This window comes from Crinia signifera, chromosome 19 (assembly GCF_055691185.1).
Source record: "Crinia signifera chromosome 19, ASM5569118v1, whole genome shotgun sequence".
Classification (NCBI taxonomy): domain Eukaryota; kingdom Metazoa; phylum Chordata; class Amphibia; order Anura; family Myobatrachidae; genus Crinia; species Crinia signifera.
In genome coordinates, this window is record NC_139226.1 from 139,789,788 (window position 1) to 139,807,571 (window position 17,784).

General features: G+C 50.3%; 1 protein-coding gene across 1 annotated transcript in view; it reads right to left on the reverse strand.

Moving 5' to 3' along the window:
- Positions 1-17,784, reverse strand: part of LOC146041651 (uncharacterized) — a 149,827-nt gene that overhangs the window by 62,979 nt on the left and 69,064 nt on the right. The window contains exons 40-48 of the mRNA XM_083161582.1: positions 11,536-11,642; positions 10,843-10,996; positions 10,651-10,750; positions 10,377-10,543; positions 9,962-10,195; positions 9,773-9,870; positions 8,499-8,676; positions 7,944-8,171; positions 6,429-6,512 (exon numbers count right to left, since the gene is read on the reverse strand). Coding sequence (XP_083017708.1) covers positions 6,429-6,512; positions 7,944-8,171; positions 8,499-8,676; positions 9,773-9,870; positions 9,962-10,195; positions 10,377-10,543; positions 10,651-10,750; positions 10,843-10,996; positions 11,536-11,642 — 1,350 coding nt within the window. The remainder of the gene's footprint in view (positions 1-6,428; positions 6,513-7,943; positions 8,172-8,498; positions 8,677-9,772; positions 9,871-9,961; positions 10,196-10,376; positions 10,544-10,650; positions 10,751-10,842; positions 10,997-11,535; positions 11,643-17,784) is intronic.

Below are 17,784 nucleotides of genomic sequence, written 5' to 3' on the forward strand. Positions count from 1 at the left end.
CGGGAGCCAGTATAACGTGTACACAGCGTTACAGTCCTCCTGGTCTATATATACGGGAGCCAGTATTACAAGTACACAGCGTTACAGTCCTCCTGGTCTATATATACGGGAGCCAGTATAACGTGTACACAGCGTAATAGTCCTCCTGGTCTATATATACGGGAGCCAGTATTACGTGTACACAGCGTTACAGTCCTCCTGGTCTCTATATATACGGGAGCCAGTATAACGTGTACACAGCGTTACAGTCCTCCTGGTCTATATATAGGGGAGCCAGTATAACGTGTACACAGCATTACAGTCCTCCTGGTCTATATATACGGGAGCCAGTATAACGTGTACACATCGTTACAGTCCTCCTGGTCTATATATACGGGAGCCAGTATAACGTGTACATAGCGTTACAGTCCTCCTGGTCTATATTTACGGGAGCCAGTATAACATGTACACAGCGTTACAGTCCTCCTGGTCTATATACGGGAGCCAGTATAACGTGCACACAGCGTTACAGTCCTCCTGGTCTATATACGGGAGCCAGTATTATGCGCACACAGCGTTACAGTCCTCCTGGTCTATATATACTGGAGCCAGTATAACGTGTACACACCATTACAGTCCTCCTGGTCTATATATACGGGAGCCAGTATAACGTGTACACAGCGTTACAGTCCTCCTGGTCTATATATACGGGAGCCAGTATAACGTGTACACAGCGTTACAGTCCTCCTGGTCTATATATACGGGAGCCAGTATTACGTGTACACATCGTTACAGTCCTCCTGGTCTATATATACGGGAGCCAGTATAACATGTACACAGCGTTACAGTCCTCCTGGTCTATATATACGGGAGCCAGTATAACATGTACACAGCGTTACAGTCCTCCTGGTCTATATATACGGGAGCCAGTATTACGTGTACACAGCGTTACAGTCCTCCTGGTCTATATATACGGGAGCCAGTATTACGTGTACACAGCATTACAGTCCTCCTGGTCTATATATACGGGAGCCAGTATTACGTGTACACAGCGTTACAGTCCTCCTGGTCTATATATACGGGAGCCAGTATAACATGTACACAGCGTTACAGTCCTCCTGGTCTATATACGGGAGCCAGTATAACGTGTACACAGCGGTATAGTCCTCCTGGTCTATATATACGGGAGCCAGTATAATGTGTACACAGCGTTACAGTCCTCCTGGTCTATATATACGGGAGCCAGTATAACATGTACACAGCGTTACAGTCCTCCTGGTCTATATACGGGAGCCAGTATTACGTGTACACAGCGTTACAGTCCTCCTGGTCTATATACAGGAGCCAGTATAACGTGTACACAGCGTTACAGTCCTCCTGGTCTATATACGAGAGCCAGTATAACATGTACACAGCGTTACAGTCCTCCTGGTCTATATATACGGGAGCCAGTATTACGTGTACACAGCGTTACAGTCCTCCTGGTCTATATATACGGGAGCCAGTATTACGTGTACACAGTGTTGAAGTCCTCCTGGTCTATATATACGGGAGCCAGTATAACATGTACACAGCGTTACAGTCCTCCTGGTCTATATACGGGAGCCAGTATTACGTGTACACAGCGTTACAGTCCTCCTGGTCTATATATACGGGAGCCAGTATTACGTGTACACAGCGTTACAGTCCTCCTGGTCTATATATACGGGAGCCAGTATAACGTGTACACAGCATTACAGTCCTCCTGGTCTATATATACGGGAGCCAGTGTAACGTGTACACAGCGTTACAGTCCTCCTGGTCTATATATAGGGGAGCCAGTATTACGTATACACAGCGTTACAGTCCTCCTGGTCTATATATACGGGAGCCAGTATAACGTGTACACAGCGTTACAGTCCTCCTGGTCTATATATACGGGAGCCAGTGTAACATGTACACAGCATTACAGTCCTCCTGGTCTATATACAGGAGCCAGTATAACGTGTACACAGCATTACAGTCCTCCTGGTCTATATATATGGGAGCCAGTATAACGTGCACACAGCATTACAGTCCTCCTGGTCTATATATACGGGAGCCAGTATAACGTGTACACAGCGTTACAGTCCTCCTGGTCTATATATAGGGGAGCCAGTATTACGTATACACAGCGTTACAGTCCTCCTGGTCTATATATACGGGAGCCAGTATAACGTGTACACAGCGTTACAGTCCTCCTGGTCTATATATACGGGAGCCAGTATAACGTGTACACAGCGTTACAGTCCTCCTGGTCTATATATATACGGGAGCCAGTATAATGTGTACACAGCGTTACAGTCCTCCTGGTCTATATATACGGGAGCCAGTATTATGTGTACACAGCATTACAGTCCTCCTGGTCTATATATACGGGAGCCAGTATAACGTGTACACAGCGTTACAGTCCTCCTGGTCTATATATACGGGAGCCAGTATTACGTGTACACAGCGTTACAGTCCTCCTGGTCTATATATACGGGAGCCAGTATAACGTGTACACAGCATTACAGTCCTCCTGGTCTATATATACGGGAGCCAGTATAACGTGTACACAGCGTTACAGTCCTCCTGGTCTATATATACGGGAGCCAGTATTACGTGTACACAGCGTTACAGTCCTCCTGGTCTATATATACGGGAGCCAGTATTACGTGTACACAGTGTTGAAGTCCTCCTGGTCTATATATACGGGAGCCAGTATAACATGTACACAGCGTTACAGTCCTCCTGGTCTATATACGGGAGCCAGTATTACGTGTACACAGCGTTACAGTCCTCCTGGTCTATATATACGGGAGCCAGTATTACGTGTACACAGCGTTACAGTCCTCCTGGTCTATATATACGGGAGCCAGTATAACGTGTACACAGCATTACAGTCCTCCTGGTCTATATATACGGGAGCCAGTGTAACATGTACACAGCGTTACAGTCCTCCTGGTCTATATATAGGGGAGCCAGTATTACGTATACACAGCGTTACAGTCCTCCTGGTCTATATATACGGGAGCCAGTATAACGTGTACACAGCGTTACAGTCCTCCTGGTCTATATATACGGGAGCCAGTGTAACATGTACACAGCATTACAGTCCTCCTGGTCTATATACAGGAGCCAGTATAACAGGTACACAGCATTACAGTCCTCCTGGTCTATATATATGGGAGCCAGTATAACGTGCACACAGCATTACAGTCCTCCTGGTCTATATATTTGGGAGCCAGTATAACATGTACACAGCGTTACAGTCCTCCTGGTCTATATATACGGGAGCCAGTATAAAGTGTACACAGCGTTACAGTCCTCCTGGTCTATATATAGGGGAGCCAGTATTACGTATACACAGCATTACAGTCCTCCTGGTCTATATATACGGGAGCCAGTATAACGTGTACACAGCGTTACAGTCCTCCTGGTCTATATATACGGGAGCCAGTATAACGTGTACACAGCGTTACAGTCCTCCTGGTCTATATATATACGGGAGCCAGTATAACGTGTACACAGCGTTACAGTCCTCCTGGTCTATATATACGGGAGCCAGTATTATGTGTACACAGCATTACAGTCCTCCTGGTCTATATATACGGGAGCCAGTATAACGTGTACACAGCGTTACAGTCCTCCTGGTCTATATATACGGGAGCCAGTATTACGTGTACACAGCGTTACAGTCCTCCTGGTCTATATATACGGGAGCCAGTATAACGTGTACACAGCATTACAGTCCTCCTGGTCTATATATACGGGAGCCAGTATAACGTGTACACAGCGTTACAGTCCTCCTGTTCTATATATATACGGGAGCCAGTATAACGTGTACACAGCGTTACAGTCCTCCTGGTCTATATATACGGGAGCCAGTATTATGTGTACACAGCATTACAGTCCTCCTGGTCTATATATACGGGAGCCAGTATAACGTGTACACAGCGTTACAGTCCTCCTGGTCTATATATACGGGAGCCAGTATTACGTGTACACAGCGTTACAGTCCTCCTGGTCTATATATACGGGAGCCAGTATAACGTGTACACAGCATTACAGTCCTCCTGGTCTATATATACGGGAGCCAGTATAACGTGTACACAGCGTTACAGTCCTCCTGGTCTATATATACGGGAGCCAGTATTACGTGTACACAGCGTTACAGTCCTCCTGGTCTATATATACGGGAGCCAGTATTACGTGTACACAGTGTTGAAGTCCTCCTGGTCTATATATACGGGAGCCAGTATAACATGTACACAGCGTTACAGTCCTCCTGGTCTATATACGGGAGCCAGTATTACGTGTACACAGCGTTACAGTCCTCCTGGTCTATATATACGGGAGCCAGTATTACGTGTACACAGCGTTACAGTCCTCCTGGTCTATATATACGGGAGCCAGTATAACGTGTACACAGCATTACAGTCCTCCTGGTCTATATATACGGGAGCCAGTGTAACATGTACACAGCGTTACAGTCCTCCTGGTCTATATATAGGGGAGCCAGTATTACGTATACACAGCGTTACAGTCCTCCTGGTCTATATATACGGGAGCCAGTATAACGTGTACACAGCGTTACAGTCCTCCTGGTCTATATATACGGGAGCCAGTGTAACATGTACACAGCATTACAGTCCTCCTGGTCTATGTACAGGAGCCAGTATAACAGGTACACAGCATTACAGTCCTCCTGGTCTATATATATGGGAGCCAGTATAACGTGCACACAGCATTACAGTCCTCCTGGTCTATATATTTGGGAGCCAGTATAACATGTACACAGCGTTACAGTCCTCCTGGTCTATATATACGGGAGCCAGTATAAAGTGTACACAGCGTTACAGTCCTCCTGGTCTATATATAGGGGAGCCAGTATTACGTATACACAGCATTACAGTCCTCCTGGTCTATATATACGGGAGCCAGTATAACGTGTACACAGCGTTACAGTCCTCCTGGTCTATATATACGGGAGCCAGTATAACGTGTACACAGCGTTACAGTCCTCCTGGTCTATATATATACGGGAGCCAGTATAACGTGTACACAGCGTTACAGTCCTCCTGGTCTATATATACGGGAGCCAGTATTATGTGTACACAGCATTACAGTCCTCCTGGTCTATATATACGGGAGCCAGTATAACGTGTACACAGCGTTACAGTCCTCCTGGTCTATATATACGGGAGCCAGTATTACGTGTACACAGCGTTACAGTCCTCCTGGTCTATATATACGGGAGCCAGTATAACGTGTACACAGCATTACAGTCCTCCTGGTCTATATATACGGGAGCCAGTATAACGTGTACACAGCGTTACAGTCCTCCTGGTCTATATATACGGGAGCCAGTATTACGTGTACACAGCGTTACAGTCCTCCTGGTTTATATATACGGGAGCCAGTATAACTTGTACACAGCGTTACAGTCCTCCTGGTCTATATACAGGGGCCAATATAACGTGTACACAGCATTACAGTCCTCCTGGTCTATACATACGGGAGCCAGTATAACGTGTACACAGCGTTACAGTCCTCCTGGTCTATATATACGGGAGCCAGTATAATTGGTACACAGCGTTACAGTCCTCCTGGTCTATGTACGGGAGCTAGTATAACGTGTACACAGCGTTACAGTCCTCCTGGTCTATATATACGGGAGCTAGTATAACATTTACACAGCGTTACAGTCCTCATGGGGTTTAGGGATACAATAGTGCAGGTAAGTGGGGCTCAGTGATACCAGAGCGCAGGTAGGTAGGGCTCAGTGATACCAGAGTGCTGGTAGGTGGGGCACACTGACACTGGAGAGCAGTTAGGTGGGGCTCATTGATACCACAGTGCAGGTAGATGGGGCTTATTGATACCACAGTGCTGGTAGGTGGGGCTCATTGATACCAGAGTGCAGGTAGATGGGGCTCAGTGATTCCAAAGTGCAGGTAGATGGGGATCAGTGATAATGTAGTGCAGGTAGGTGGGGCTCAGTGATACTGTAGTGCAGGTAGGTGGGGCTCAGTGATACCGTAGTGCAGGTAGGTGGGGCTCAGTGATACCGTCGTGCAGATAGGTGGGGTTCAGTGATACCATAGTGCTGGCTCAGTGATACTAGAGTGCAGGTAGGTGCGGCTCAGTGATACCAGAGTGCAGGTAGGTGGGGCTTAGTGGTACTGTAGTGCAGGTAGGTGGGGCTCAGTGATACCAGAGTGCAGGTAGGTGGGGCTCAGTGACACCAGGGTGCAGGTAGGTGGGGCTCAGTGACACCAGGGTGCAGGTAGGTGGGGCTCAGTGATAATGTAGTGCAGGTAGGTGGGGCTCAGTGATACGGTAGTACAGGTAGGTGGGCCAAGTACAGACTATGCACAATGGGTTAGGAGACTGTAGCCAGGCCTCATATAGAGACTGTATAACCATACATATAACTGTAACCATACCTGGAGTGCAGGGAATGGGGGAAGATGAGCCCTGGGGGCAAAACGTTCCCGCTGGACACATCCTAGGAGACAATCCTGTATGCCCTGCAATAAGAAGACATAGAAATGTATACTACTACACGGGTAAGGGCCCTACACACGGAGAGATTTGTGCTAGAGATTCATAATGGATGATGTCAAATCTTTCACAGAAAGGTGGATCTCATGCATTTAAATAGCTTTGTGGGCCACACACATACACACACACACACCGATTTACATACATTTTCAGTCATTTTCTGAGTTACTGTATTTAGTAAAATCGCTCAGAAAATGACTGAATGTCGCCCAGTGTGTGGGGCCCATAACAGTCTACAGAGATATGGTCTGGTATCACCCATCAGTTTGGTGTGTCTCCGAAACACTGCCATTTGTTGACAGCGGGTGAAACTACACCTCTTTCTCTCATACACATACAGAAGCACAGAGGCAATCACAAGGTTAGCAGACTAGGGGCCGCATTTATCAAGTAATATTTAGTAACCCCCTAATGTACCAAAGGGGGACCGCAGCAGGAATCTCTGATCCGTGCTGCGATCCCCCCTGCACCGCCGCCGGCCGCATCCCCCATAGGGATGTATCAACATCGGGCAGCCCGGCTTCGCACCCCTGGGCTATCACCATTCTGATATGGCGATAGCCCATTGTAGCCTATGGCTACACATCGCACTGCTAGAGCGGCAGTGCGGTCAGCGGGGTCGCCAGCGCATAACCGCGCATGCGCTGACCCCCCGGCTTCCGTGTCAGGGCTTGGAAGGGACGGGCTCCTTTTCGGAGCCCTGTCCTTGCACCCTAAACATTGGTAAATACCGGAGTTATTGCGCGATACCGCAATGCGATGTCACCGCGCCGGCATCGCTCTCTAATGATAAATGCACTTTTTTGGTGTGGAGTGTACTAAATACTAAGTGAGCAACCTGCGACCTGGTGGTGTATGGAAAGTCCTCCCAGCCCCTGGGGAATGTGGGCAAGTCCCCTGCTTTCCCCGAAGGTCCTCTTTGCCACCCACAATGGAGTACAAGGAGTAGGGCAGGAAAGCATGGAGGTGAGAACTTAGCCGTTTCACACCCACCACCCGCATTAAATACAACAAGGATCCTCATAGAAAACCTTATATTTTTGTAAGCAAAGTGGTGGCGCCACCCCAGATCCTGGCCCCCTAGGCAGCTGCCTAAAGCTGCTAATGGTAGAGCCGGCCCTGGACGAGGGATTGCAGCCAATCACCTCTGATTTATGAGGGACAGAACAGTCCAGGTTTCAGTGATAACTGAGCTTTAGCACAGATGGGTAAATAGAAAAGAACAGATTCCTTTGCCCAGTCATGAATAGCCTTAGAACCTGGTGCGTGATTTGTGGACTGTGGGGAACCCTTGTGGCAGCTTTGTTTGCTTTTATATTGTATTTATTAGAGAATTGTGTATAACCTTCAAGAAACCAGGAAAAGATTCCCCTAGGACTAGACAAACATCCCGTTACCTGGACCCTCCAGGAAGGAGACCGGTCTGTCCGATACGGATCCCGCTGGGCAATACCAGCCTGGGGCACAGAGACCTTCAGGTTCCTCCAATCCAGGCTTGGAGCAGAACATTCCTGGTAGGCAAGGAGAGCAGGCGTCCATGCCAATGGCTCCTCGCCTGCCGCTGAATGTGCCTGGTGGGCACGGGTGCTGGTCTCCCAATTCCGTCCCCTTAGGACAGTAATGACCTGGATGGTAAATATCACAGAAGAGGATTCACCAGGAGGATGATACAGGAGTGTCAGCAAATATCAAGCTGGCCGAGGGCTCCCTGATGCCCGGCCCTCCCCGGCCACTTAACCCAGAGGTTCCCAAACATAGTCTTCAAACTACCCAACAGTCCAGTTTTAAGACTATCCATGCTTGGCCTCAGGTGACTTAATTAGCGCCTAAGTCAATTTGACCATGTGTGTTAAACCATAGATATACTTAAAACCTGGACTTTTGGAGTGCCGGAGGACCGCGTTTGGGAACATTTGACCAAACCTAAATCGTTTACCCACAAATATTTGTACCTTGAGGGCAGATGGTCGCGTTAGAAGATCGTGCAGGACAGTAATATCCCTCCGGACATTGAGAACAGCGGGTTTGTCCCCAGGACTGTGAGAAGGTCCCTGCTGGACACGGATGGGCAGTGCGGCTCCCGTCTGGACAGAAATGCCCTGCAGGGCAGGGGCCACCGCCATGAGTTACCTGTAAAATTATATTGTATATGTGCCAGGCAAAGACGGAGACTATAAGGACTGTACGTAGGAGACATTATCTCAGGAGGACATAAGGACTACACGTAGGAGACACTACCTCAGGAGACCATAAGGACTGTACGTAGGAGACACTACCTCAGGAGGACATAAGGACTGTACGTAGGAGACACTACCTCAGGAGGACATAAGGGCTGTACGTAGGAGACATTATCTCAGGAGGACATAAGGGCTGTACGTAGGAGACATTACCTCAGGAGGACATAAAGGCTGTACGTAGGAGACATTACCTCAGGAGGACATAAGGGCTGTACGTAGGAGACATTACCTCAGGAGGACATAAGGGCTGTACGTAGGAGACACTACCTCAGGAGGACATAAGGACTGTATGTAGGAGACACTACCTCAGGAGGACATAAGGACTGTACGTAGGAGACATTACCTCAGGAGGACATAAGGACTGTACGTAGGAGACATTACCTCAGGAGGACATAAGGGCTGTACGTAGGAGACATTACCTCAGGAGGACATAAGGGCTGTACGTAGGAGACAGTACCTCAGGAGGACATAAGGACTGTACGTAGGAGACATTACCTCAGGAGGACATAAGGACTGTACGTAGGAGACATTACCTCAGGAGGACATAAGGGCTGTACGTAGGAGACATTACCTCAGGAGGACATAAGGGCTGTACGTAGGAGACATTACCTCAGGAGGACATAAGGACTGTACGTAGGAGACATTACCTCAGGAGGACATAAGGACTGTACGTAGGAGACATTACCTCAGGAGGACATAAGGACTGTAAGTAGGAGACATTACCTCAGGAGGACATAAGGACTGTACGTAGGAGACATTACCTCAGGAGGACATAAGGGCTGTACGTAGGAGACATTACCTCAGGAGGACATAAGGGCTGTACGTAGGAGACATTACCTCAGGAGGACATAAGGACTGTACGTAGAAGACATTACCTCAGGAGGACATAAGGACTGTACGTAGGAGACATTACCTCAGGAGGACATAAGGACTGTACGTAGGAGACATTACCTCAGGAGGACATAAGGACTGTACATAGGAGACATTACCTCAGGAGGACGGGAAGACTGGGACCCTCCAGCACAGAAGTATCCGGCATCACAGGGACCATTGGGAGAGGCCAGTCCTGGTCTGTCGCAGAACTGTCCTGGAAATGGGGCAAACCTGATCACACCAGTAATACAGCTGCGGCAGACAGTCACAGTACAATGACATTATACCATTACTATTATCATTACCTGGCTCACACTCCATGCAGGCGTCAGACCCCACGTTCCCGGAGCTGTTACTGTAAGACCCAGCAGGGCAAGGGTGAGGGTAGGTGGTGCCCTGCGGGCAGTAATGGCCAGGAGGGCACACATCTCCCAGAATCCCTTGGCTTGGGGTTTTTCTTTGCACAGAATGTGTGCAGTAATACCCCTCCAAGCAGAGCCCTGTTACCTGGGGCTGCCCAGGGGTGTCACAGTAATGGCCTGCAATACAAGACAGATGCATGTCAGGACAAAGGAGAACTCGGAGGGGAAATTACTAAAGCTTCTTCAAGTGAAAAGTGGGGATGTTGCCCGTAGCAACCAACCATTGTGATCTGCATGCCTATACCCTATATGAGAAGCGTCCCCACATTCTGCGACCCACTCTGTGTAATGACATCACCTGGGTCACATGGCACACAGTCCCCAGCGCGTTGACTTCCTCTCTGTGGGTTGTATGTGCCTCTAGGACATGGAAACTGCTCAGGAGAGATGGTCCCTGCAGGACAGTAGAAGCCAGGAGGACACTCATTACCCTCCAGAGAGGTGCTGTTGCCGGGGCAAAAGAACCTAAAGTCCAAGAGAGGCCAACAATGGATGTTATTGCATAGACAGACACAAATCATATACAGGTGGCAAAGCCTGCTGTGGGCAGTGGGCAGTGGGGTAACTCTTACCCTTCTGTACACGTCTGGCAAACCCCTTGTCGTTCTGCAGGGTTATACGTTCCAGGAGGACAGGGCTGAGGAGCCGCGGAGCCAGCGGGGCAGAAATGTCCTGCAATACAATGAGTTCCCCATACACGTGAATGAGGAGCACAGGCACCGCATTACGTCCATGTCCCCACAGTGAGTGCTCTGAAGCATTACCTGACGGGCATGGACCTCCCATAACGCCAACAGATGGCAGACGAGGAGACGGAGAAGAGGTGGCACAGTAGTAACCTTCCGAACATTGGCCGGCCGGCATCACTAGCCCAGGGGAGTCGCAGTAGTGTCCGGCAGTACACGGGGAACACTCAGACTGTTATATAGGACAATACATTGGTTATCGGCCTACAAGCGTTCTGCACCCAATCCGTGAGATCCTTCCCTGACCGGGTTTCCTAACGCACGCTTCCATATTTCTCTGACTGATGCAGGCTTGCTCTAAACCCAAAGTATGCTGGGACTTGTAGTCTTACAACAGGTGGGGAACAGGCCGCCCACAGCCACCCTGACTGCAGAGATCTTCTAGGTGTATGAATGAGGTACAATGTGTATCAGGCGTCTGTTCTCTGCCTGTGGAATAATACGCATGGCCTACACAAAGAGCCGGTGGCTGGTGTCTGCTGCGCCATTGTTCAGCCACTTGCCAGGACATAGCGATGGTGCCAAGGCACACTGGGGTGACTGTACGTGTTGGGGATGGTACCCGGAGAGGGCACAAGGCCCTAATAGTACCACGGGTATGATATTATGTACTGGTAAATGGTGAGAATACAGATCTCCAGGAAATTCAGTAGTGACTCCATCCTGCACTGATCTCTAGTGAATGTCCCCCAGTACTGACAGTGACCTTACCTCTGAGCGCAATTTTGTCCTCCAGCTGAAGGTGCCAGGCGGGCAAGGAGTGGGACCAAGGCTGCCTCGGGGACAGAAGTACCCAGCGGGACACGGCCCAGCAGATCCTGACACACATAAAGGAAAAACATTATTCTGGTCCCCCGGGCGAGAAAGATTAACCATAATAGACATTATTACTGTGGGCCCATACTGACATATACAGGAGATTATCTAGTTACATGGGGCACAGGAAGCCACAGACTGAGAGTTATATAGTGGGAGGAGCAGGGTCCCCAGCAGCACAGAGTATATCAGGAGATGAGTGATGTGTCAGTGAGGACAGGGCTGCATGTGACAGGGGCAGTGACATGATGTGAGGAGGGGAATGGAGGCAGCAGGAAGCCACAGACTGAGAGTTATATAGGGGGAGAAGCAGGGTCCCCAGCAGCACAGAGTATATCAGGAGATGAGTGATGTGTCAGTGAGGACAGGGCTGCATGTGACAGGGGCAGTGACATGATGTGAGGAGGGGAATGGGGCAGCAGGAAGCCACAGACTGTGAGTTATATAGTGGGAGGAGCAGGGTCCCCAGCAGCACAGAGTATATCAGGAGATGAGTGATGTGTCAGTGAGGACAGGGCTGCATATGACAGGGGCAGTGACATGATGTGAGGAGGGGAATGGAGGCAGCAGGAAGCCACAGACTAAGAGTTATATAGTGGGAGAGTACGGTCCCCAGCAGCACAGAGTATATCAGGAGATGAGGGATGTGTCAGCGAGGACAGGGCTGCATGTGACAGGAGCAGTGACATGATGTAAGGAGGGGAATGGGGGCAGCAGGAAGCCACAGACTGAGAGTTATATAGTGGGAGGAGCAGAGTCCCCAGCAGCACAGAGTATATCAGGAGATGAGGGATGTGTCAGTGAGGACAGGGCTGCATGTGACAGGGGCAGTGACATGATGTGATGAGGGGAATGGGGGCAGCAGGAAGCCACAGACTGAGAGTTATATAGAGGGAGGAGCAGGGTCCCCAGCAGCACAGAGTATATCAGGAGATGAGTGATGTGTCAGTGAGGACAGGGCTGCATGTGACAGGGGCAGTGACATGATGTGAGGAGGGGAATGGAGGCAGCAGGATGTCACAGACTCAGAGTTATATAGTGGGTGGCGCAGGGTCCCCAGCAGCACAGAGTATATCAGGAGATGAGTGATGTGTCAGTGAGGACAGGGCTGCATGTGACAGGGGCAGTGACATGATGTGAGGAGGGGAATGGGGGCAGCAGGAAGCCACAGACTGAGAGTTATATAGTGGGAGGAGCAGGGTCCCCAGCAGCACAGAGTATATCAGGAGATGAGTGATGTGTCAGTGAGGACAGGGTTGCATGTGACAGGGGCAGTGACATGATGTGAGGAGGGGAATGGGGGCAGCAGGAAGCCACAGACTGAGAGTTATATAGTGGGAGGAGCAGGGTCCCCAGCAACACAGAGTATATCAGGAGATGAGGGATGTGTTAGTGAAGATAGGGCTGCATGTGACAGGGGCAGTGACATGTGAGGAGGGGAATAGAGGCAGCAGGAAGCCACAGACTGTGAGTTATATAGTGGGAGGAGCAGGGTCCCCAGCAGCACAGAGTGTATCCGGAGATGAGGGATGTGTCAGTGAGGACAGGGCTGCATGTGACAGGAGCAGTGACATGATGTGAGGAGGGTAATGGGGGCAGCAGGAAGCCACAGACTGAGAGTTATATAGTGGGAGGAGCAGGGTCCCCAGCAGCACAGAGTATATCAGGAGATGAGTGATGTGTCAGTGAGGACAGGGCTGCATGTGACAGGGGCAGTGACATGATGTGAGGAGGGGAATGGGGCAGCAGGAAGCCACAGACTGTGAGTTATATAGTGGGAGGAGCAGGGTCCCCAGCAGCACAGAGTATATCAGGAGATGAGTGATGTGTCAGCGAGGACAGGGCTGCATGTGACAGGAGCAGTGACATGATGTAAGGAGGGGAATGGGGGCAGCAGGAAGCCACAGACTGAGAGTTATATAGTGGGAGGAGCAGAGTCCCCAGCAGCACAGAGTATATCAGGAGATGAGGGATGTGTCAGTGAGGACAGGGCTGCATGTGACAGGGGCAGTGACATGATGTGATGAGGGGAATGGGGGCAGCAGGAAACCACAGACTGAGAGTTATATAGTGGTAGGAGCAGGGTCCCCAGCAGCACAGAGTATATCAGGAGATGAGGGATGTGTCAGTGAGGACAGGGCTGCATGTGACAGGGGCAGTGACATGATGTGAGGAGGGGAATGGAGGCGGCAGGAAGCCGCAGACTGAGAGTTATATAGTGGGAGGAGCAGGGTCCCCAGCAGCACAGAGTATATCAGGAGATGAGTGATGTGTCAGTGAGGACAGGGCTGCATGTGACAGGGGCAGTGACATGTGAGGAGGGGAATAGAGGCAGCAGGAAGCCACAGACTGAGAGTTATATAGTGGGAGGAGCAGGGTCCCCAGCAGCACAGAGTATATCAGGAGATGAGTGATGTGTTAGTGAGGACAGGGCTGCATGTGACAGGAGCAGTGACATGATGTGAGGAGGGGAATGGGGGCAGCAGGAAGCCACAGACTGAGAGTTATATAGTGGGAGGAGCAGGGTCCCCAGCAGCACAGAGTATATCAGGAGATGAGTGATGTGTTAGTGAGGACAGGGCTGCATGTGACATGGGCAGTGACATGATGTGAGGAGGGGAATGGAGGCAGCAGGAAGCCACAGACTGAGAGTTATATAGTGGGAGGAGCACGGTCCCCAGCAGCACAGAGTATATCAGGAGATGAGGGATGTGTCAGTGAGGACAGGGCTGCATGTGACAGGGGCAGTGACATGATGTGAGGAGGGGAATGGAGGCAGCAGGATGTCACAGACTCAGAGTTATATAGTGGGTGGCGCAGGGTCCCCAGCAGCACAGAGTATATCAGGAGATGAGTGATGTGTCAGTGAGGACAGGGCTGCATGTGACAGGGGCAGTGACATGATGTGAGGAGGGGAATGGGGGCAGCAGGAAGCCACAGACTGAGAGTTATATAGTGGGAGGAGCAGGGTCCCCAGCAGCACAGAGTATATCAGGAGATGAGGGATGTGTCAGTGAGGACAGGGCTGCATGTGACAGGGGCAGTGACATGATGTGATGAGGGGAATGGGGGCAGCAGGAAGCCACAGACTGAGAGTTATATAGTGGGAGGAGCAGGGTCCCCAGCAGCACAGAGTATATCAGGAGATGAGTGATGTGTCAGTGAGGACAGGGTTGCATGTGACAGGGGCAGTGACATGATGTGAGGAGGGGAATGGGGGCAGCAGGAAGCCACAGACTGAGAGTTATATAGTGGGAGGAGCAGGGTCCCCAGCAACACAGAGTATATCAGGAGATGAGGGATGTGTTAGTGAAGATAGGGCTGCATGTGACAGGGGCAGTGACATGTGAGGAGGGGAATAGAGGCAGCAGGAAGCCACAGACTGTGAGTTATATAGTGGGAGGAGCAGGGTCCCCAGCAGCACAGAGTGTATCCGGAGATGAGCAGTAGCGCACGCAGGGGGGGTTTCTGGGTACCCAGAAACCCCCCCAGGAGCCTAAGTACCATATTCTGAAAGCTGAGGGTCCCCTCTTTCCATTGGTATAAGAATTTTTAAAATCGGCCCTTGGGAACCAGAGATATCTGACTTCAAAGCAGTGGTCCCCATCCAAGCCTGTTAATTGCTGTTCCCAGTCAGATATTTCAGGTTCTGTCTGATTTAGAGTTTTTCTGAGGGTATATTCCAAAAGCTGGGACTCTCCCCCTTTGATGGACACTAGTAGCTTGTCTCTACTTCTCCCAGAACCAGAGATATCAGCCTTCCAGCAGCTGGTTACTGCTCCAGCTCCACACACCTGGTATGTAGTTGTATATGCTCGTTGGCAGATTGCTCTGGCTCCTGAACTCTGATCCCCTGGTCCCCAATACCATTTGGTAGGTGGGATTATCTGGTTTTTAATTCCATTAAAATCTAAGAAATCTATTTCTGGTAACTGGAGATATCTGCAGTGAAGCAAGCTGTCGTCCCACCAGAAAATTATGAATAATAAGCCCACTCCACTATACACCCCTCCTCTGCGTATTAAACATCCTCTACCACCCTGGAAGTTATGTATCAGGGCCCCTTCATTCAGCCCAATGCCCCCTTCTCCCACCTCATCTCCCACCATCTGTGCAGTAAAGGGGTAATTAGTGGAAATTACTGATCCAGGCCCTATATTCTGAGCAGTTGATATAATACCCCCTACCACCCACGGGACATCAAAGCTTCCCCCACCCCTACCGCTGGAGGAAAGGTAGGGGCCCCAATACATTGCTATGTACAGGGGTCTACACTGCTGTTGCTGCCCCTGTAAGTGTGTATATATATATTTATTTTATTATTATTTATATACATTTGGTCTATCTATTATACTTTAATTGACCCGGCATATACTGGGTCACCTAAGTGTCCATCTCCGTGCTTAGCTCCGCCCCTCTGGAAACCCCCTTCTGAAAATCCTGCGTTTGCCACTGATGAGGGATGTGTCAGTGAGGACAGGGCTGCATGTGACAGGAGCAGTGACATGATGTGAGGAGGGTAATGGGGGCAGCAGGAAGCCACAGACTGAGAGTTATATAGTGGGAGGAGCAGGGTCCCCAGCAGCACAGAGTATATCAGGAGATGAGTGATGTGTCAGTGAGGACAGGGCTGCATGTGACAGGGGCAGTGACATGATGTGAGGAGGGGAATGGGGCAGCAGGAAGCCACAGACTGTGAGTTATATAGTGGGAGGAGCAGGGTCCCCAGCAGCACAGAGTATATCAGGAGATGAGTGATGTGTCAGCGAGGACAGGGCTGCATGTGACAGGAGCAGTGACATGATGTAAGGAGGGGAATGGGGGCAGCAGGAAGCCACAGACTGAGAGTTATATAGTGGGAGGAGCAGAGTCCCCAGCAGCACAGAGTATATCAGGAGATGAGGGATGTGTCAGTGAGGACAGGGCTGCATGTGACAGGGGCAGTGACATGATGTGATGAGGGGAATGGGGGCAGCAGGAAACCACAGACTGAGAGTTATATAGTGGTAGGAGCAGGGTCCCCAGCAGCACAGAGTATATCAGGAGATGAGGGATGTGTCAGTGAGGACAGGGCTGCATGTGACAGGGGCAGTGACATGATGTGAGGAGGGGAATGGAGGCGGCAGGAAGCCGCAGACTGAGAGTTATATAGTGGGAGGAGCAGGGTCCCCAGCAGCACAGAGTATATCAGGAGATGAGTGATGTGTCAGTGAGGACAGGGCTGCATGTGACAGGGGCAGTGACATGTGAGGAGGGGAATAGAGGCAGCAGGAAGCCACAGACTGAGAGTTATATAGTGGGAGGAGCAGGGTCCCCAGCAGCACAGAGTATATCAGGAGATGAGTGATGTGTTAGTGAGGACAGGGCTGCATGTGACAGGGGCAGTGATGTGATGTGAGGAGGGGAATGGGGGCAGCAGGAAGCCACAGACTTAGAGTTATATAGTGGGAGGAGCAGGGTCCCCAGCAACACAGAGTATATCAGGAGATGAGTGATGTGTTAGTGAGGACAGGGCTGCATATGACAGGGGCAGTGACATGATGTGAGGAGGGGAATGGAGGCAGCAGGAAGCCACAGACTGAGAGTTATATAGTGGGAGGAGCAGGATCCCCAGCAGCACAGAGTATATCAGGAGATGGGGGATGTGTCAGTGAGGACAGGGCTGCATGTGACAGGGGCAGTGACATGATGTGAGGAGGGGAATGGGGGCAGCAGGAAGCCACAGACTGAGAGTTATATAGTGGGAGGAGCAGGGTCCCCAGCAGCACAGAGTATATCAGGAGATGAGTGATGTGTCAGTGAGGACAGGGCTGCATGTGACAGGGGCAGTGACATGATGTGAGGAGGGGAATGGAGGCAGCAGGAAGCCACAGACTGACAGTTATATAGTGGGAGGAGCAGGGTCCCCAGCAGCACAGAGTATATCAGGAGATGAGTGATGTGTTAGTGAGGACAGGGCTGCATGTGACATGGGCAGTGACATGTGAGCAGGGGAGTGCAATTGGCGCAGTCCATGTAAGCGGTGTGTTTGCACATGCATCAGTCCCAGCACCTGCTACATAGATTGCGCTCTGCGTTATCAGTATCGTCTGTTGCTCTGTCTCTAAGAGGCCATTCTGACACAAACTCCTGTTTCCACATGTT